This window comes from Python bivittatus, unplaced genomic scaffold, assembly GCF_059951505.1.
Source record: "Python bivittatus isolate LINGU-HERP-01145 unplaced genomic scaffold, Pbiv_v1 ctg000590_np1212, whole genome shotgun sequence".
Taxonomy (NCBI): Eukaryota; Metazoa; Chordata; class Lepidosauria; order Squamata; family Pythonidae; genus Python; species Python bivittatus.
The window spans coordinates 25,387,782-25,409,988 of record NW_028277086.1 but is presented as its reverse complement, the minus strand read 5'-3'; the positions used below and the strand labels follow the sequence as shown (position 1 = coordinate 25,409,988).

Genomic DNA, 22,207 nt, shown 5'->3' with positions numbered 1-22,207 from the left:
ATTAAAGTATGGGAAGCTGTCTTACCTTATTAATTCCTCTAGCTCAATTTATAGTAATCAGCATATAGAGACACTTTCCCAAACTACCTTGGAATTGCCAGGAATCTTCTGCAGACAAAGCACATGTTATTCCAATGAATTACAATTTTTCCTTTTCAAAATAGAACTTTACTTTTCTAGGCTGTTGAATTGGTCTTTGGTAGTTAATAGGATAACCCCTTCTTTGTGTAACATGTAAATAGAACATCTGTAGAAGACTGATGTTCTGCACTGGTATCGGTTTAGAAAGCTGTTACAGACCTCTGGTGTATTGAATGCTGTCCACCTTAAAATGAAATAGTGCCTCCGTGCGGGTATTTTTATTACCCCACACTTCTGAAAGCAGGAAAGGTAGATTACAATACTGCTATAGGATACATACCACCACACAGATCCCACAATGACAATCAATTGATATATTTCAAGAATAGAAACAATTTCCCATGCAAACCATAGATTATGACTAAACTATAATCCTGCAGGCCATCTCATATTTGAATGAATGACAGGATATAAAACTTCAGTTAAATCATTTTCATCTCTTTCATTGAGATGTGCTGCTTTATACACTGTTTAAAACATTCCTATAGATAACTAAAATTGTGCATAATAATAAGTGTGACTTTTGTGTTCACTCACATATTGTACCTAGCATGTGCTAATGCCTGCTGGAATAGGTAGAATTTTAATTGTGACCCACTGTGAGTTTACAGGTGAAACTCAAAAAATTAGAATATCGTGCAAATGTTCATTTATGTCAGTAAGGCAACTCAAAAGGTGAAACCAATATATGAGATAGATGCATTACATGCAAAGCGAGATATGTCAAGCCTTACTTTGGTATAATTGTGATGATTATGGCGTACAGCTTATGAAAACCCCAAATTCACAATCTCAGAAAATGAGAATAGTGTGAAAAGGTTCAATATTCTAGGCTCAAAGTGTCCCACTCTAATCAGCTAATGAATCCATAACACCTGCAAAGGGTTCCTGAGCCTTTAAATGGTCTCTCAGGCTGGTTCAGTAGGAATCACAAGCATGGGAAAGACTGCTGACCTGACAGTTGTGCAGAAAACCATCACTGACACCCTCCATAAGGAGGGAAAGCCCCAAAAGGTAATTGCAAAAGAAGTTGGATGTTCCCAAAGTGCTGTATCAAAGCACATCAATAGAAGGTTATGTGGAAGGGAAAAGTGTGGTAGAAAAAGGTGCACAAGCGGCAGGGATGACCGCAGCCTGGAGAGGATTGTCAGGAAAAGGCCATTCAAAAGTGTTGGGGACTTTCACAAGGAGTGGACTGAGGCTGGAGTTAGTGCATCAAGAGCCACCACACACAGACGGATCCTGGACATGGGCTTCAAATGTCGTATTCCTCTTGTCAAGCCGCTCCTGAACAACAAACGACGTCAGAAGCGTCTTACCTGGGCTACAGAAAAAAAGAACTGGTCTGTTGCCCAGTGGTCCAAAGTCCTCTTTTCTGATGAGAGCAACTTTTGCATCTCATTTGGGAACCAAGGACCCAGAGTCTGGAGGAAGAATGGAGAGGCACACAATGCACGATGCTTGAAGTCCAGTGTAAAGTTTCCACAGTCTGTGTTGATTTGGGGAGCCATGTCATCATCTGGTGTTGGTCCACTGTGCTTCATTAAGTCCAGAGTCAACGCAGCCATCTACCAGGAGATTTTGGAGCACTTCATGCTTCCTTCCACAGACAGGCTTTATGGGGATGCTGACTTCATTTTCCAGCAGGACTTGGCACCTGCCCACACTGCCAAAAGTACCAAAACCTGGTTCAGTGACCATGGGATTACTGTGCTTGATTGGCCAGCAAACTCGCCTGACCCGAACCCCATAGAGAATCTATGGGGCATTGCCAAGAGAAAGATGAGGGACATGAGACTGAACAATGCAGTGGAGCTGAAGGCCACTATTGAAGCATCCTGGTCTTCCATAACACCTCAGCAGTGCCACAGGCTGATAGCATCCATGCCACACCGCATTGCGGCAGTCATTGCTGCAAAAGGGGCCCAAACCAAGTACTGAGTACATATGCATGCTTATACTTTGCAGAGGTCCGATATTATTCTATTTCTAATCCTTGTGTTATTGATGTCATGTAATATTCTAATTTTCTGAGATTGTGAATTTGGGGTTTTCATAAGCTGTACGCCATAATCATCACAATTATACCAAAGTAAGGCTTGACATATCTCCCTTTGCATGTAATGCGTCTATCTCATATATTGGTTTCACCTTTTGAGTTGCCTTACTGACATAAATGAACATTTGCACGATATTCTAATTTTTCAAGTTTCACCTGTATATAGGCATACTGCTTGCCAATAAAAAAACCCCTTCATTTTTGAGGGAGTTTTCAGCCTGAATTTCTTGGAAAAAAAAGAATACTGCTACTGTGATAAACACTGCAGTTACCATTACTAGTATCTGAAAAGTGAAAATGTATAACTGAAAACATAACAAATACTGTGGCAGTAATTTTACCTTGAACCTTACTGCCATTTCCCTTCATTTGAATTGAATTCGAGTGTAAACCTCCGTGGTTCCTGCCACTTTTAAAAAAAGTAAGTGGTTCTTCAGAACCGATCCATACAGGCATATTTTTGTTATGAGTACATATATTGTGATTACAATTCTTTCAGGCTTTCTTTCCTATCTCATTTGTTAAATATTATATAATGCTTTCCAACTGAACTTTGCATTGCCCTATTTGGGAATGGTCCCCTTCGAGCTGACCAATTCTCTCCATTTTCCCACAACAACCCTGTGAGGTGGGTTGGGCTGAGAGTGCGCGACTGGCCCAAAGTCTCCCAGCCGGCTTTCATGCCTAGAACTCACACCTTAAGACCAGCACCTTAGCCGCTACACCAAGCTGGCTCCAAACTGAGATGCTGAAGCGACAATGATATTTATAAAGCAACTTCTCCTTTAAGAAGAGTTAATCCAAGACCTATCCAGCGAACGTAAGTCAGCTCTGTAACACTACAGAGCTATGGTCTGCAAAACAATCTGATAACTTTTAACATCGCTATTTATCGTAGATTTAGGAATTATCCTATTTATCTCTTCGGATTCTAATCAGACCCTTCGACCAAGCGACCGCAGCTACGTTCGTAAATCCCTCGCTTCCACTCCCACGGGGCGTATCCCTCCCCCCCCGCCGCTTCGTAGCGCGCATCATTTTATGACGTCGTTCTAAGATTGACGAACGCCGAGCCGCAACTATTGCCACAATTCTATCCCCGCCCACAGAACGAGGCGGGGCTTCGGCGCCACGAGGGGAGAAGGACTTTTTAGTCCTGCCGTTTCCACAGCGACGCGGCCGGGCAGGAGGGCAGCCTGCGCATGGCGGAACGGCAGCTGCTTCGAGTGCTGCGCGGCGGCTCTGGGACTCGCTCTCTCTCTCTGGCAGCGCGGGGGCTGCAGCGCCCGCCCAGTGGCTTGGCCAGCCTGAGCAACCTGGAGCGCCTGAGCTTGCGGGACAACCGACTGTTCAGTCTCTCCCACGAAATGGCGGCCCTGAGCCGGGTGAGGCGGCCCTGAGATCCCGGCGTGGAGCCCCTCCGGTTGCTTTTTGAGTTCGTTCCGCCGCGCTCTCTCTCGGGCAGGGAGGTTGGTGTGCAGTCGTTGAGACGCCGTGGCCCTGCGTCGCCCCCGTGCCTTTGGGCTCCGGCCTGCGAAGCCTCTCAGCAGGAAGACGCCATCAACTACAGTATTGTTCAAGACACAGCTCAGTCAGTCAGGGCAGATGGCGGTCCTAATCAGTCTCTCTCGCACCTTTCATCCCTAGGAGATTTAAAGGGGGGCTAGATCAGCGGGTCCGGGAGCAGGCGATCAAGAGTAGTCGTGGTAACAGTTCAGTACCTGCGGCATCAAAGGCCAATTTTTCTCTAGGGCGGTGTTTCTCAACCTCGGCAACGTTAAGAGGCGTGGACTTCAACTCCCAGAGTTCCCCAGAGAGCCTGGGGAATTCTGGGAGTTGAAGTCCACGCCTCTTAACGTTGCCGAAGTTGAGAAACACCGCCCTAGGGGTTTATAGCATCATCCAGCCATTGCTACAGCAATATAAAACCTGTCCTAATTAGTGATATATTGCCTTGGAAGTGGCTGGATGACCCCGTAAATCTCTACTGTAGAAATGGCCGTGTACTTTAAATGTCAGTTGCTAGAGAGCAGGGTTATCACTCACTTGCCCTGATTGTAGGCTTTCTTGAGTGCCCCTGGTTGGCCTCTGTTACACAGAATTCTGGCCTAGATGGGCTGTGCCTGATCCAGCAAGACTCTTCTTGCATTGTTAGGGAATGATCACCTGGAACAATCATCATTCTTCCATACTCTAGAATCTCTGATGTTGCAAGGAAAGAACAGGGGGAACCATTCAGTGCCATTCTTAGAATGTTTTTTAAAGTCTGTATTAAGTATTACATTTAAACTATTATTAACCTGCTGTTATAACAAATTTGTTTAATAATTTCAATCAGTAATCTCAGCTATGATCAAAATACTGCTGTATTTTGGATGAATATCTTTTCTAATCCCAGACAACATTGTAGGGAACACTGTTAAAAGTCTTCATTGAAAGAGAATTAGTATAGTTTGTAAATTAGTTTAGTAAAATTAGTTTCCTTGTGTGGTGGTTTCTTAAAGAGGGAGGATGTGACTGCTGCTAAGACATGAATATTTAACCTCTGAAGTGGAATGAAAACGCCTTTTAAAATAAGGAATGTTTCTTCTTTTTTAAAAATAGATATGGGTTTTAGGTCTTTTGAACAACATTTTTGGAACAGTTGAGAACTACAGAGTACTATTTTTCACCATTTTGCTGCAAGGCATTTTTTCTTTGTGATAAAATGTATGTTATTCAGTGAGAGAATAAATACACTGCAATTGTAATAATTTAAACCCAGGGCAGAATCAGCATTTGATCATTGTTAAAGTTTCAGTTTAACCATCTCTAAATAAGGGCTACTTATTGGGAGTGCAAAACTCTAAATGTCCTCTAGATGGCAGCATAGGGCCACCAATTGTCTTTGATCAGTTCATTAAACTTTTTCATGTGAAACTCATAAGTTGCTTTCGCTGGTCATTTACTTCATTCTTGATCACACAAACCAGCTGTTCCTGGTTCACCATCTTTACATTTTTTGGTCCAGCGATGTTCAGAACTCACATCAACAGAGTCATCACTAGAAACAACTTGCATTCAGTGATGAATTTCAGTTGGAGGGACTCCTTCACCAGTCAAAAATTCAAGAACAGTAGTACTTTGCTTAAAGTGCACTGATGAGTACATAGGCTTCCATTTTGTGAACAATAGCAACACCATATTTTCTCATAGCAACTTCTTGCCCACTGATGTGACGGAATAGATGCTAAAGAACATGTTAGACCTGGTGCAGCAGTACTGCCACCTGTTGATTTATAACACTGGAGGCATTACTTTTCATTCAACCTTTGTACTTATTACTGAGTAGGTTTGTGCAGACAAACAGTGTAAATCTGCATTATGTATGCCACCTTGTGCTTCTATACAAAAAAGTGGAATATCAAATAGATACTGTACATGCCAAGCTTTTATTTTAAATCCATTGTAAAGGGGTTGCTATGGAACTTTTTATGACAAATTGAAACTTGACAATAGTATAATTCAGCTTGGGTCTAATAAGCACTTTGTAAAATATTGTTTTAAAAAGTTTCTGGTAAAAATCATATCAAAATAATTTCACAGAGTCCCAGGATTGTGGCAAAAAAATTGTTATTTTTCCACTACCATAAATTATATTTCATCCTGAAAGTAGTGTTACTGAAAATGCTGGCTATAATTATTTTGAGTAGCCTTTTGCCAGTGTTTCTCAGATTGTGTGCCTCCCTAGTGTGTCCTTTTTTGGATTTAAATATAGAAGCATATGGTTCTTGGTTCTCTTTCCTAACTCATTTTTTTGGGGGGGAGGGGAACCCATACCTTATCATTCCAACATTAACAGAACTTGAGAAACACATTTATGTTAAAATTTAGATTTTATTTTTTTTAAAAGTTTTTAAAAATCCTGATGGCCATGGATGAGCAGTAATCACACTGAAGTAGGTTCAGTCTCTGAGCTATCCACAGATGGGCACAGCCCATGTAATTGAAAACATAGCTTGTCAAAGGCAGAGAATGTTCTGCAGACTGTGTGCAGTGAAATAGTTATATGTCGGTACTGCACAAATCTTCGAGTAAGTGTTCAACCAAGTTTCAAGTGAAGTACTCCCTCAAAGTTGCTTTGCAAAGGAAGCCACCTACTTCTAAGAGTAGTGGTTGCACAGGAACCTCTCCTAGATTTGGCAAGTGACAGACAGAAATTAGGGAGAAGCTTTGAGGCAATGCAGGATAGTTTGTAAAAGCATATTACATTGCCTCTGCTTTAACAAAGAAAAATCACATTGCCTTTCCAACACAAAACTCTTCACTGAACCAAGTCTAGGCCTTCTTGCATAGTCCTACTACAGAAAGGCAGATATCTTAGGGTCACATACTGCATTAGTGTGATTCATTTGCTATCATGATTTGCAGATCATAGCTTATAGATTAGTTTGTTGTGTGAGCTAGCTAATTGTTGTTTATTAACAAACTTTGACCTAGGGCAATATGTCAACCCTGTCAGTGTTACCTGACAGAAAATTTCATTGTACCAAACTTGATATATAATTCATCCCTACTTTGAGCTCCTGAATGAAAGGAAGGGTATAACTTTAATAAAGTCATAAGTATCATTCCAAGGGATTTGCATGCCATTCCATTCTATACAAAATCTTTTTGTGACAATTCCATGCCACTTAGGTATCCTGCTGTAATTATATAGGATTTTGTTTGTTGTAATCTATTACTTAATTTCAGACTAAATGACAATGTCCAATGTTGTTTTAAAAGATAGCATTTCTGTTGCATGCTTGTATCACAGTATAGTTTCAGCTGTAACAGTAGTTCACAATTAAGTAGTACTAATGATACACGAATGTCTTTCTTTTTCAACCTTAGAGGAGAAATGATCAGCATTCTTTAATCAAATATCTGATTGTAGTTGAAGGTACTAAATTTGGGAAATAATAATTTTGAGGAAGTTCCAGAGCAATTGAAATATCTCATATCTCTGCAAAAGCTTCATTTATTTGGAAACAAGATCACCAAAATATCACCCTTAATATTTGGTAAGGGCGTATCATGTTATGTTCAAAGTCAGATACTGTGCTGTACAACATATATACTACTACATATGTGCTATACTATTTACTCAACGACAAATCTATATAATGAAATCACTCCCCCACCCCACTATAGTGAAATCACTTTTAATTTACGTGCCCATTCAAGTGCATTATAATCACTTCTGTTGTATAAATTAGCATATGAATGAAATGAATAGTTTTAAAAGAAAGATATTTGGTTGTCAATGATGCACATGTTTTAGCAGATGCCATCTTTGAAAAAAATCTCTTGTGAGAGAAGAGGAATGTCTTCCCTAAAATAATGCTTGCTTTTGGGGATTTTAAAGAGTCTTTTTTGAGAGAAGAAAGTAAAAAAGGTAGCGAGCAAAGTCATCACCTCAAAAATCTGCTGCAGCCGGACTCTCTCTTCCCCTATTCAACTCTTTGTTCCATGGAAAGGATCCTGTTCACCTGAAGTTTTTTTTTTTAAATGTTTATTGCGTTCTTATTAACAGTTGTTGTTACTTGTAAGCTGCCTTATCTGTCACTAGGGCTTCTGTCACTGGGAACACTGTCCTCTGAGCATTCTGTGTTCATCTTCCCCCGAAACTGGTTCTCACAGAACTAATGCAGAGTTTCGGAAACTGAGCTTCCATGGTTCCATGTGATGCCTGAAAGCCTCAAGCGCAGCCCCCAGAATTCTGCAAATATTCTTACCAAACTGTAATTTTTTAATATGAATGAAGATGGAAAAAAATGCATAGCTAGATGGTACTTACATTAAATACATTTAATTTTAATTAAATGTACCTCTTGGTTACTTAAAAAAGCATGATGACAACATAGTTATGTAAAATAAAATGGAACATTAAGAGAATAGGCATAATGAAGACTTCATTATTATATATTTTATCTGAAGGCTATGTTTGTTTATAGATGAACTGAAGAATTTAGTACTTCTCAATCTGAACAAGAACCAACTAAAGTATCTTCCTTCAGAGATTTGCAGGTAAATTTGAGAAATATTAGAATGAGGTTTTGCTTGAATTGGATGCACTGTATAAGTTGGTTTTAGTAACCCATCACTATTTTTGTGAGCAGCAGCATCATTTGAATGATTAAAGCAGTGTTGCAATGTTGTGCTGCAAGCTCTACCCCTTTGTGTTTCTGCATCTGTATGTTTGCGTGTGACATTACAAGACATGTAGAACAGGGACGGTTTGTAGCACGATGCCCCTTGACATCAGTCTGACCCTTATTGCTGCTACCTGTGTGTGAGATAGGTCCATATCTTTCTCATGCTATCTCACTGCAACAATGTATTTTACAATCTTTGCTTAATTTTCAAACATTTGATCCAGAGAGTTTGACTGTAATAGAAACACTTTTGATCTGTAGGGTCTTTCTCTTATTGAATAACCATACTGTATATTGCTATAATCTTGCTGTAATTCCTCTTAGTGTTTTATAGATTGGATTGTGTAAAAACTATGTGTGGTTGGGGGAAATATATGTTTATCTTACAAGTAAAGCTATTTAAGAAAGATTACAGGTACTTTTTCTAGACAGTAGAAAGGACGCAAACCCCTAGATTAGCATTAAAGGAGAGCCATTATTATGACAGCCAGTGCGATGTAGTGGCTGAGGTGTTCGATTAGGAATAGGGAGACCCAGGTTCTAGTTCACCCTTAGCCATAGAAGCTGACTGGATGACTTTGGATCAGTCATTCTCTCTCAGCCCAGCCTATCTCACAGGGTGGTTGTGGAGAAAAGTAGGAGGCCACCTTTTGCTTCTGAATGGTGGGATATAAATAGAATAAATAAAGCTTTATATTTTATGTTGTTATGTTTAACAACAGAATATTGTAAACTGTTTAGTTTATGTTTATGTCCAGATTTTCAGATAGTAGCTGCAGAAAATATATTCACATATCATTCCACTTATCTAGATCAGTGCTTCTCAACCTTGGCAACTTTAAGACTTCGTGCTGGCTGGGGAATTCTGGGAGTTGAAGCCCATACATCTTCTATATTTTGAAATCTCAAATAGTATTCTGATTTATCAATTTCCCGTCCTAGTAGTTCACTCCTGCCTTTTTCGACTTCACTCAATCGGGTATCGATATCTCCAATTTTCTTATCTCTTTGTATGTCTTCATCTTCGATTTTCTTGAATCTCTCCTCATATTTTATCATCATCTGTTGTATACTTTCATCTGTCTTTTCAATTCTATGCTCAATATTCTCCGTCCTCTTTCCAATCTTCTGGATTTCTTGCATACGTGCCTGCAATGTCACTTCCTTCTCTTTTTCATATTGTATCATTGTCTGGATTGAGCGTTGTCTCCCAGGTGGTGAGGAGGAAACTACTGATGTTGATGAAGTTGGGGCTATTATTTTCCTGCTCATCTTGGTGCTTGAAACTGCAGAAAAGAGAAAAGGAGGAAAGAAAAAAGGCAAAACCCACAGCTACTACTCCAAAAGATAAAAATAAAAAGCAATAAAAAGGGAAAAAGGAAACAGGAAAAGAAGGGAAAGGGGAAAAAATCTTCAGGCACTTGTCTACCTTAATCCAATAATATACAAATAAAAAAATAAAAAAGGAAAGGAAAGAAAAAAAAAGGCTAAGTCTCTTTGAAAATCCAGCTAAAGGAAGGGTAGAAAAAAAACCCCAAAACTTCTAGCAAGAAGTAAGTTACTGCCACTAAATATCCAAGGCTCTTGTGACTAAATCAAGCTTTCCATCTTAAACATTTTCAAAATCCACTTTCAACTCCGCTTTCTTATTTATAGTTGTTCGGATGGCACCTTTATAAACAGTTTATCATGCACATCCCACTATCTTTTTAGAAAGCTCAAAGTCCTTGAATATGGATAAAACAAGTCACAGTAAAAAAAAAATAATATATCCAAGCCTCTAGATGGCAGTGCTACTTTCTTTCATTAACTTTCTCTTCACTCCGCTTTCCCTATTTCCCAAAGCCGAAGAGAAAAAAAAGAAAAGAAAAATATGTTTCTTAAGGCAATAAAAGAAATCTTAATCCCAAAGAAGAAGCTTGAAATCGAGAATTGTTAAATATTGAAAAGAAAAGCCAGTCCAGTTGAATTAAAAAAAACAACAACACACACACACTTTGCCAAATTCAAGTCCAATAAAAAGGGAAAATTGAAAAACTAAAGATTTTTTTTTTTAAGAGGCTCGATCTCGCCGCTTAGTCCCACTTTTCTTCACTTTTAAAAATTCTCTTTAAATTACTTAGGGTGTTCTCTAAGAAAAGTTAAATAGTAAAAGTCCATCTCACCCGGTTGACACACTTAGTCTTTCTTCGGTTTTGGAGCTGTCCCGGCTTTTGCAGTCTTGATGGCTGTCACTCTGTCGCTGGTTTTAGGGACTTCTCCTGGATCAACCAGGGACTTTGCGGTGTCCCTGGGATCTACAGGATGTGCCCTATATAATCGCCGTCGCTATGGGACGGCTTGGGTCCTTCGGGACCAACCAGCAGCGGAGATATCGGCTGCGATCTTGGGAGCTCAAGATCGCACAACGTACCGCCGCGACGCCAGCTCTGCCCCCCCCCCCCCGAAGCCCATACATCTTGAAGTTGCCAAGGTTGAGAAACACTGATCTAGATAACTTTTCTTTTGCTTAAAGCTCATTAGTTATACTAGGAACTGTTTATGTTCTGCCCAAATTAGTATTTTGCTGAAGAAAAGCAAATTCTCCAAAAGACATTCCACATCTGTCATAAAAAGATCTTGAATCTTAAGTTTTGGAATTTGGACCTTTAATAAAAAAAATGGGATGGCTCAGAAAATGTTGGATGTTTTCCATTACTGTATACTCAAGTGACCCCACTGCTTTAGAAACTGCATTGGTTGCCATTTGGCTTATGGGTGTGATTTAAGGTATTGGTTGTCATTTGTAAGGCCCTATGTGGATCTGGACCTGGTTATTCGTAGGATCACCTTCTCCAAACTGCCCATCTTATCAGATCAAACTGGGTCAACTCATTCCAAGTCTTAACTATTTGAGAATGCCATTTGATTGCAACTAAAAAATAAGCAATTTTTATCACTGCCCCCGTGCTTTGGGATTCCCTCCTTATGAATATAACTGTTCCTCTTGAATTTTAGGAGAGCAATTAAGATCTGGCTTTTCCATTTGGTCCAGAAGGAAGGTATCTTATAAAAATTGGGATGCATTAGTGTACACATGACTTTGTATGTCCCTTATGATGCTGTTAGGATTATTATTATTTTTGGGTGTGTTTATTTTTATTCAAGGGATTCAATTATGTTTTTGATTGTCAGCCTCTCAGGAATGGGTAACATACAAATATAATAACAAATAATATGTCCTACCACAACTTCAGACAACTGAATTAATTTTTAGTCAAGTTTCAGACTTATAAAAATAAAAATTATTGTTTAATAGTGATAAATTGAACATCAGTTCCCATAATATCTAGCCAATGTGTTGCTGTTGAATTACTGGAGTTGAAATCCATTGAAAGCTAGAAAGGCTGATTTGAGAATATACTTTAACTAATTTCATTAAAATCCATCTATATACAAACAATATAGGCCATCATTTATAAACAGTTGTTAAATATTCAAAAGCAAAATCATTATCCTCAAATACTTTCTCCCTATAGGCTTGAAAATCTTGAATGTGTGAGTTTGGATAATAACGAACTGGAAAATATTCCCAAAGAATTTTGTTGCCTTCAGAATTTGCATGAAGTTCACTTATCCCACAATTTCATCACCACATTGCCTGAAGAGATCAAACATCTGACAAAACTCAAGATCTTGATTTTGTCAAGAAATAAAATAGAATACCTCCCTGATGTGAGTAGCTATGCTTTTTGGGGGAAAAAAAAGTACATCATGTTGGGATCATTAAAAAAGCCATGCCTTTAGGACTGGGATAGGGAATTTTCAGAAGCTCAGTCAAAAGAGCTAGTGATGATGGAACTTGGGAACTGTTCTGAAGCAACATTTGGAGAGATGAGGTTTTTCACCCTACTTCAGGTGATCTTTTGTGTAATGTTGTAGTTAACTCATCTTAAAAGCTGCAGTGATCAGTTTTGTTATTTGGTATATAAACATGCAGTAGTATATAACTGAAACAATAGTCAGAGGTTCTGTTCATGTAAAGTAGTAAATGTGTTTAAATAGTGTAACATAAGAGCAAACATCACAATGTGAGTTTTTTGTCTTTACAGGTTGGCTTCCAACCTTTAGCCTAAGTCAATTTTTATCCCTGCTTTTTTATTTTTATTTTTTGCCTTTCATGAAAAAAATGCTGAAACAGTTAAAGGCCATTGGAATATTGCTAGGAGAGTTAAAGAAAAATAATAAAGTCTAATAAATTATTTGGATTAAGTCCAAATGTCATGTTTAATTGCTGTATGTATATTAAATATAAAAAAATGCTAAAAATATAGAAAGAAGTAAAGCTTAAACAGTCACCCCTAATCCTTAATCAAAGAAATGTGTATTTAAAATTTAAAAATGTTTGTGTCTGGTGAAGGTGCCACAGGTTATATGAAATGTGTCCAGAATTCCACAGATTGCTTCAGCTTCTGTATAAGCTACTTTCTCAAATACATGAAACACCTCTGGAAAATTTTGATCAGCTTGTTATGGAGAAAAATGGGACAAAAAATGGAACTTTTCAGAGCCGAATTGTTCTTCAACATGGAATGCCTTGCATAATTCTAGTCATGGGGTCCTATGCAACAATATTGTTTTTCTCAGGTAGGCTGACGCCACCTGTTTAGTTATGGCATCTCTCCTTTTTGTACCGAACAAGAAACCCTTTTAGGATTTCCATTTCTCCTTTGAGGTTATAATGGTAAATCCTAAATAGCCAGCTTTGCTTCTGTATGTACTCAGGAGATTAACCCTATTAATATTCACTCCAGAGTATAAAAAGATTGTTTAATGCTCCAAGAATACAAGCCAAAATAAAATTAGGGAGCAAGCCATATCATTACCACCACTGGTCTATCCTTCCCTGGGAACTGTCAAAAGCTTTCCATAATACGATGTGATCCTTACTTTGCTGTCCTTCTCCTAACAGGAGCTGACTTTTCTCTGAATCTTTTACTTCCCTACCTGATAAGACAATATTAATCCTATCGGGTGGTCAGCCCCTCTGAAAGCTATACTGAAAAAAGTTGGATTATTTTCTGTTGAATTTCAAATAAAGTCTATTTTGCTAAACTGATCTTATATCTCTATACCTCTATCATCTCTGTATCTATCTAAAGTAGGATACTATTAGATTTTTAATTGTTAGAGTTAAGTGCATAAGACAGTTCAACTCATATTGTATGGACAAACACCTCCCAATTTGACCTCCATAGAAATTTCATTATACTACCAGCTTATGTTGCTTAAATAGGACTCAGAGTTAATTTCAGACACAGTGTACTGTTTTTTAAAAATCCAAATACTTTTTATTACCTTAATTCATCACAGCAGTGTTTTAAAAGCAGTGGGCAATGCAATGAACCTTCAGCCAGCTGAGCGCAGAGGAGCAAGGAAAGCGAAAGCAGGGTTATATCAGAATATGGGGATGGACTTTTGATAGATCAAAGGTCAGACAAAATAAAAGAATGGGAAAAAATGGAAACTGGTAGGATGCCTTTTCCACTCAGAGTCACTTCAAAAGATACCCTTAGCAGTTGCTTGTTTTAATGGGAAGGATCAAAGTGCAGAATAGCTAATATAGGCTGATTTCCCACATCAGAACAAACCATGTTTTTTAAATGGTAGTCTGCTGAATAAGCCATAATTGGCTATATTATTAAAAATATATATATAAATCATGCTTTTGAATCACAGGTGTTTATATTCACACAACATGCCAAGCTGAAACCAAACAGCTACGTGGTAGTTTAGAATGTGAATTCAGCCCAATGTACTTCTAGTGTTATTTTGAAGCCAAAACAAAACATTGATGTATGTTTTTGTTGAAAAGGCAGGAAATAAAAATGTCACGAATAGTATATTCTAATCATAGGGCAAATAAATAACAAGACACATTATCTCCAGAATATTTTATTTAATATATACAAAGAATTAAGATTGACTCTCCCTTTTATCTATAATTTGTGTTCAGCTTCTCTTTCATTACTGCTGTCTTTCTACTCTTCCTCATTTAAGGAAGAGGGCTGCATTTTGCATTTAAGTGGTTTCTTGGGATAATTTTTTTATTAAAAAGATTGAAAGGCTGGAACAAAATAGTCATAATGCCTTGCAAAAAAACTAAATTTGATATAATTTAGGTTACATTTAAGCATAATTAAATTGAATTAATTATTCTCCATGTATTTAATAATTGCTCCTTCTGTCACATTAAAAATTGCAATTTGGTGGTTACTTTTGGGGATACTCTGAGAATACATTCAAGGCATCCAGCTCTGTGAAGCAATAAACACAGAAACTTTATGCACATTCACTTGGGAACACACTCTCTGGAATGTCAGAGTAGGTCTACATAGGACTGCACTGTAAGCCAGTTATTTTAATATTGTTAATTCACATTTATCATTTTTAGGGAATCTGCAAGCTGAAGAGGCTTAAGGTTCTTGATGTTGCAGGAAATAATATCCAGATTTTTCCCAAAGCAGTAAGTATGAGTATTAAATAAATCTCTTCAATGGAAACCTCCCTCCCCAATCTTTTAGAGAAGTCTAATGGTTGGCCCAGAAAATACCCAAATACAGTACATTTCCAGCAATGTCATAAATGTTCTGTAAAAAGTCAGTGAAGAAAGAATAGCAATCCCAGTGAAAAGAATGTAGAAGCACCCTGGAACTCCCGACAGTTTATATTTTATGAAGATGTTCATAAAAGAAAATCTTTAGGATTTTAAAGAAAGTTTAATAAAGAGGGTAGAGTCAGAGCAGCGTTTCTCAGTCTCAGCAACTTTAAGATGCCGGCTGGTTGGGGAGACTGAGAAACACCGAGTTAGAGAATATGTTGTATGAACAATCGGTACTTCTGCTCACCGAAGAATGGTATCTGATTTCTACTGATTCTGGCTTTCCATACTTTCTACAGTGGCTAGAAGAAGGCAGAAAACTCCCGCTGTACAAGGGGAACTCTGACCACTGAATCTCCAAACAGTTTAGAGTTGTAGAATATTTGCAATAAGATCAGCCGTCACTTGAGGGCAGCATTAAATTATGACCCATGACTCCCTTAATGTTTCTTACAGCTTAATCTAAAAAGGTATGATAGTTCACCCAAGAAACAATTTCAGGGCAGCATTTGAGCCTTCATACTCAGTCCCAGTTGCTGTAATATAGCAAGAGTCTGTAATTATTAAATGATTGCCTATTATTGGTATTGCTGAAACTACGGCATTGTTGTTCGGCAGCATGGACTATACTCAGCCCTTATTTCTGTTCTTGTGTAGGAGAGTTAGAGAAATAATTAACTTTCCCTTTTACAGCAATAGGATACTATTACCTGGACTCGATGGTCCTCTTAATAGCATTTGCCTTTTTAGCAGCTGTACCATACTGCTGGATCATGTTCAGTGTGTGGCTGACAAGGATACCTTGCTCCTTTTCACACATACCCCTGCCAAGCCAGATAGCATCTGTCCTATACTTGTGCCTTGCATTTTCCCTATCCAGATGCAAAACGCTACATTTCTCCCTGTTGAATTCCATTCCACTCTCCAGTCTTTTCTGTCTCCTTTAAGTTATTAGCCACCCTTCCCAACTTTATGTTGGCTCACTTGAAAGCCATCACGGATCCCCTGTTAGATCCACTGCAGTTTGCCTATCGGGGGAACAGGTCAGTGGATGATGCTGTTAATATGGGCCTTCACTATATTCTGCAACATCTTGAACTTTCGGGGTCTTATGCACGAGTTCTTTTTGTGGACTTCAGTTCAGCATTTAACACTATTGTACCAGAAATTCTGTACAACAAACTGATCCAGCTTACTGTGCCTGAGCATACTTGTAGGTGGATTATTAGTTTTCTAACAGGCAGAAAACAACATGTGAGGTTAGGCAAAATTATTTCCAGTACTCGGTTAATCAGTACTGGTGCCCCTCAGGGATGTGTGCTTTCTCCACTGCTTTTTTCCCTTTATACCAATGACTGCATTTCAAAGGACTCTTCTGTTAAAATTTTGAAATATGCAGATGATACAACTGTCATTGGTTTAATTCAAAATGGAAATGAGTCAGCATATAGACGGGAGGTTCAACAGCTGGTCTTGTGGTGCGGTAGTAATAACCTAAAACTGAATACACTTAAGACCGTGGAGATGATTGTGGACTTTAGGAAGAATCCTTCTCCTATTCCTCCCCTTACTATACTTAACAGTCTAGTATCAGTGGTAGAGTCCTTCAGGTTCCTGGGCTCTATACTTTCCCAAGACCTGAAATGGACGTATAACATTACAGCCATTATTAAAAAGGCACAGCAAAGGATGTTTTTCCTGCGGCAACTTAGGAAGTTTAAATTATCCCAGGAGCTCTTGGTGCAGTTTTACAGGGGAATCATTGAGTCTGTTATCTGCTCCTCTATAACTGTCTGGTTTGGTTCTGCAACCAAACAGGACAGACTCAGACTCCAACGAATAGTTAAGTCTGCAGAAAGGATCATTGCAATCCATCTGCCTTCTGTAGAGGAACTATATACTGTGAGGGACAAAAGGAGGGCAGAGAGGATATCTGCAGACTCTTCTCATCCTGGGTACAATCTGTTCCAACTTCTTCCTTCAGGACGGCGCCATAGAGCTCCTTATGTTAAAACGTCCAGACATCAGAATAGTTTTTTCCCTCGTGCCATTGCTTTGCTGAATACCATGTGATCTTTTTTTTTTTTTTTGCTCTTATCCAAACGCACCGTTGATTTTGCTGTTCTCACCGAAGATAAATTCCTTGTGTATGTTTTATACTTGGCCATTAAAGTATTGGTATTGGTATTGGTATTGGTATTGGTATTGGTATTGGTATTGGTTACCAGCAAACCTGATCAGCATTCCCACAACTCCCTCCCATTCTTCTTGTATCAGTTCATTGTTCTATGAACAAGGTCACTATGATTCCATTTGTCAGCCATTCCAACAGATTGCCAGATGATGCTTGTGATGAAGAGAGGCTAAACTCCTTTCTCCTATTTGGGTGCCAAGTCGTATAGAGATTATGGTGTTGTATTATGCCTGTAGAGTCCTACTTTCAAGCCCCTTTCCTTCCTTCTTAGCCATGGAGGCTCCCTGGATGACTTAAAGCTGATCAATTTCTCTTGAACTCCTGGAAGAGAGGCAAGCTATAAATCAAATGAATGAATGAATAACCCATGCCTACACTGCAAAGACCTTTGTCTGAATTATTTTGGCTCTTTTACAGCCTATATGCCTGAAGAAATATACACCCTAGGGGAGGATTGTTTTAAAAATATGAAAATATATTATAAAACTAGACAGGTCCTGAACTGAAATTCTTTCTGGAACTATCATTTTATCAGTTGAAAAAGGAACAAAAGGTTGCAAATGTTCCTTTTAAATGAAGTGTACATTGGCATGAAGCATATAATTCAAACAGTATTTTTTTCTGTTTCTCAGAAGTACCTTCGGGCAAAAAATAATTCTTGCCTGCCTACCTGCCTGCAATTGTAACTAAAAACTATAGAACTAAATATGGAAAAGAACTGAGTGTTTCTCCCAGTGTAGAAAAAGTATCTGACCAAAGCTATTTCATACCTAAAAACGATAGGTACATTAATTTATTAAGATGTAGGTAGTCTCAGATCATACTGTTGTATAAGGGAGAGTTAATTATTTATTTAATTCTCCTTCAGAAGTACTGAAATGTGGACTGAAGCATATTTTCTGAGAAAAATCCTGAGCTCAACAGAATTGACTCTCAGATAACTTTAGAATTACTTGCTTAGATTAGCTAGTATCTTCGTCTAGTTACTCTTCTTAGTGACAGTGTTTCCCCCCTAAAATCTGAACCAAAGATGGTATTTTATTTCTTGAAGCTACTCCATGGTAGATTGAGTACTCATGAGAATCCTTTATCCAGTTTCTCAAATTATAATAAGCATGTTTGTACAACAGTTACATCCACTATATTCCTTGTACATTGGTAACGTATGTGCTGACTGCAAAGATGTTATGCTTGGCTTTTTAAACTGTTGCACCCTATGAAAGGTTCTAATATCAACCAGTTAAAATATTTTAAACAATATTGAAGAGTTAAATAAATGCCTAAATCCTCCCTTTTGAAATAAAAAGGGGTAGAATTTAACTGTGGCTGGATTAGGTTGTGTATTTTATTGTAACCTACCAAGAGACTTTCATAGCTGGCAGTATAAAAATATAATAAATAAGTGTATTTGTTAAACATGTCCATGAAAACTTGTAATCACATTTTATGTGAAATCTAAGCCATAGAATTCAAGAATTTCAAACTTAATGATCTGTTATTTTATGAGGGTGAAATCATATTTTGGCAAGGAGGTTTTTGGATTACACTCAAGGAATTCTGTCATGGTTATAATCTTAAAAATATTGTGATTTTTATGAGATTACTATGAAGGATGTGGCCTGGAATATACATGCTTATTCACCCTGCTTGCCCTGAAGATATGAATATTTTAATGTTCAAAAGTCTCAAGAGTTTTTTGGTAGAATATTGTAAGAGGTTTTGCAGATGGACCAGCTGCATAGTATTTATTTATTCTAATTTCGAGGCTGCCTGACTCCTTGACACTCTGGGCAGCTTACCGATAAAAGAAAAAGAATATATATAAGAAGTGTATGCTAGTATTCTTAGTGCAGTATTTCTCAGTCTTGGCTGGGGAATTCTGGGAATTCAAGTCCACACATCTTAAAGTTATCAAGATTAAGAAACACTGCCTTAGTGTGTGCATGTATATTTTGTACACAGCTATAATATCTACCTTAGAGATAATCAAAAGGCATCTCTTTGCACAAAAGCATTCCTTACATAATACAGGATGTCCTCATTTAACAGTGGCAACTGGGACTGGAATTTCCATTACAAGCACCATGATCATAAAGTGTGACATGATATGACTCTGCTGCTTAGTGACAAAAATTCTGGCACTTCTGGTTGCTGTCAGTAAGTGAATTGCATGCTGTCATTAAGTGCAACATCACGTGGTCGCCTTTTGCGACTTCCTGCCAGCTTCCCCATTAACTTTGTTTGTAGGAAGCCAGCAAAGAAGGTTGCAAATGGTGATCACGTGCCCACGGAACACTGCAACATCAAAATTGTAAGCAGGTTGCCGTGGTCACCAAGTCCCTGGATCATGATCACGTGACCATGGGGATGCTGTGACTGTCATAAGTATGAGGACTGGTCATAACTTCCCTTTGTTCAGCACTGTTGTAAGTTCGAACACTGACTGAACAAGTGGTTGTTAAGTGAGGATCACCTGTGTTAGCTAAGTTGTTGGCTACCAATTGTGCCTGTTTTTGGATGCCCCATCTAATGAAGCAGTACTCTATCCTTTAAGAAATGTAATTGTAATGCCCAATAATGTATGTATGGAAGATAAATACAAAAAAGTATTTATTTACCAAGGACCAGTAACATGTACTTTAGGATCACTTTCAAACTACTAAAAGTATTCTTCTAAATCCAAGAAAAATTAATTAAGGGATGGTTTTTCCAGCATATAACATGAGGTATTAGTTCTCTCTGGGAACTGGGTACCAAGATCTAAACTAGTATTGAAGAAGATCTCAACTAAAAAAAAAATATGAATGGGATTCTCTAGCAAATCCCACAAAGAAATATCTACTAGACTATTGATCACTAGAAAAGTTCTGTTACAGAGATATTTTACCTATAACTATCAATAACTTCTTCAGCCAAAGCCTAAGTCTAGCAAAAGTCCTCCAATCTCCCTCCACATCCTTTGGTTTCCTTGAGCACTGGCAAGAGAATTGTTAGAAGAGTCTAAGCCATTACAGGTATGGGTCAAGTTCTACTTGGGGAGACAGCAAGGGACCAGGAATAATAAGAAGAGCTGAGTACATATATTAACCCACAATTTTTTCTTGGGTTGTGGTGGTTTAATAGTTCCATGCTCCAGTTATGGGAATAGAAGGTATTGATTCTAGACTACAGAAATCAGGGCTATATCAGTTCTAGTTATTCCACAGTTTACAGTAAGGATGTCTTAACTGTGAATATTGTTTGAAATAGTCTAGCTTATTTGAAATAGTGTAATCAACTATTTTTTTTAGAAAGGCTATTTTAAATGGAAAATTTTAAAAAGTAGGACCGTTTTATTCCTCTAGCATATGATGGACTATTCCTAAAACTATTACTTTATCTATAGTTTCTCTTGTCTGTATATTGGCAAGTAGGAGAAAAGAAGTGTCAGCCAACATTCCCCATGAGCCAGTTTGCCTCTGTATGTTTCCACAAACCCCTTATATTTGAATGCAAAAGCATCTGTTTTCACTCTCAACTTGCATAAAACAAGAAACAGTTTAGGTTTAGAACAAAATGCCTGTGGAAATAAATATTCCTGTCATACAATCTTGATATAACATGTTCTCAATGTGTTATTTTGATCATCTCATTATTCCAGCATAAGCATTCAGAGCTGAAAGGAAATTGCTTGTAAATAGCATCCTTATATGTAGTCATATTTATCTTCAATACTGTAGTAGTTGGTAACTCATATGTATTCTAGTGGTTCAGCATCTTAGGCTCCTAAGAACCATCCTTAGAGGGAAAACAGTCCAGTTTGGTTCCAAGTTCCCCATTATGTGGGGGAGTACAGGACCCCTACTTGACATTTGATACTACCTTTTTTTGTAACTGTTAGTGTTTATTCTGTTATTGCATTTGTGTTTCACCATTTTGTTTTGTAGAAACATACTGTTGCTTAGTAAAGTTTAATAACATGCACATTTGCATGAACACACAGATGGTATAGGAACTGCAGATAAAATCAGCCAGATCAAAGGCTTGCTAAAACAAATGGTGTTCAGTCAGCCACAAAAGCCATCAAGATGGTTGTTGGAGCAGAGAAAAGAGTCCCACCATTTTGGCGCAACAATAGAAAATGTTCTTTCATGTGATTTCAGATGGAAATGCAAGAGACACAAAGCCTTTTCAGTCAGGGCAGGAAAGAACTTTTGTCAGCTGTAACTGGAGCCTTGTTCTTTTATATGTACAAATATGTTTTATTTATTTATTTATTTATTTATTTATTTATTTATTTATTTATTTAATTTTGAAGGTGCCCCACTCCAAAAAAGACTCTGGGCAGCTTACAACTTTAAAGTATACATAATATAAGGGGGGGCACCCACAAACACCCAGACGAAACACAAATAACCACCCCAAAAATTGTCAGGGATTCCACAAATGCAAAACCCTAGCTGCAGGCCTGGGCTGTATGGAAAATAAATAGTGTTAATTGGAAAAATACTAAATGTATTGTTTTATATTTAAAATGTTCTTGTGTTATTTAAATAGATGGGATGTCTTCAGCTTGAGGAACTTTACTGTGAAGATAATCCATTGCTTCAGAAAAACCCAGTTAGTGCTATACAAGAAGACGACATTCTCACTCTTAAGGTTATTAATAGAGAAGTACACTTTCAAGAAACTATTGTTTCAACATGACACTTTACCTAGTTTTCAAAGTAATTTGAATTTTTGTTGTTCAAACAATTTCAAGCAACCATTTTATAATCTGGGATATATGCTGAAAGCAATTGTTAATCAAATGAGTAGTTTCAAGTTAAATGGATTAAAATGATTTAGCATAATACTAAGAATCTTAATTGTATGAGTTTGGGATGATTAAAACATCAATTAAAAACAGAGGTTGGGTTCAAATGTAGTCCTAAGTTATGCTTTGTTTTAAACACAGGTCAGTGAACAAGCTATTGGCTGTGTTTCATATAACGCAAAACCATATAAGTAATAAT

At 37.8% G+C, this 22,207-nt stretch overlaps 1 protein-coding gene across 1 annotated transcript in view; it reads left to right on the top strand.

Moving 5' to 3' along the window:
* Positions 1–3,006: 3,006 nt before the first annotated feature.
* The window catches only part of LRRC69 (leucine rich repeat containing 69), a 34,324-nt gene continuing 15,123 nt past the window's right edge, over positions 3,007–22,207 (top strand). The window contains exons 1-6 of the mRNA XM_088149144.1: positions 3,007–3,585; positions 7,119–7,245; positions 8,179–8,251; positions 11,898–12,093; positions 14,813–14,884; positions 21,750–21,851. Of these exons, the coding sequence (XP_088005270.1) occupies positions 3,403–3,585; positions 7,119–7,245; positions 8,179–8,251; positions 11,898–12,093; positions 14,813–14,884; positions 21,750–21,851 (753 nt within the window). The 5' untranslated portion in view covers positions 3,007–3,402. The remainder of the gene's footprint in view (positions 3,586–7,118; positions 7,246–8,178; positions 8,252–11,897; positions 12,094–14,812; positions 14,885–21,749; positions 21,852–22,207) is intronic.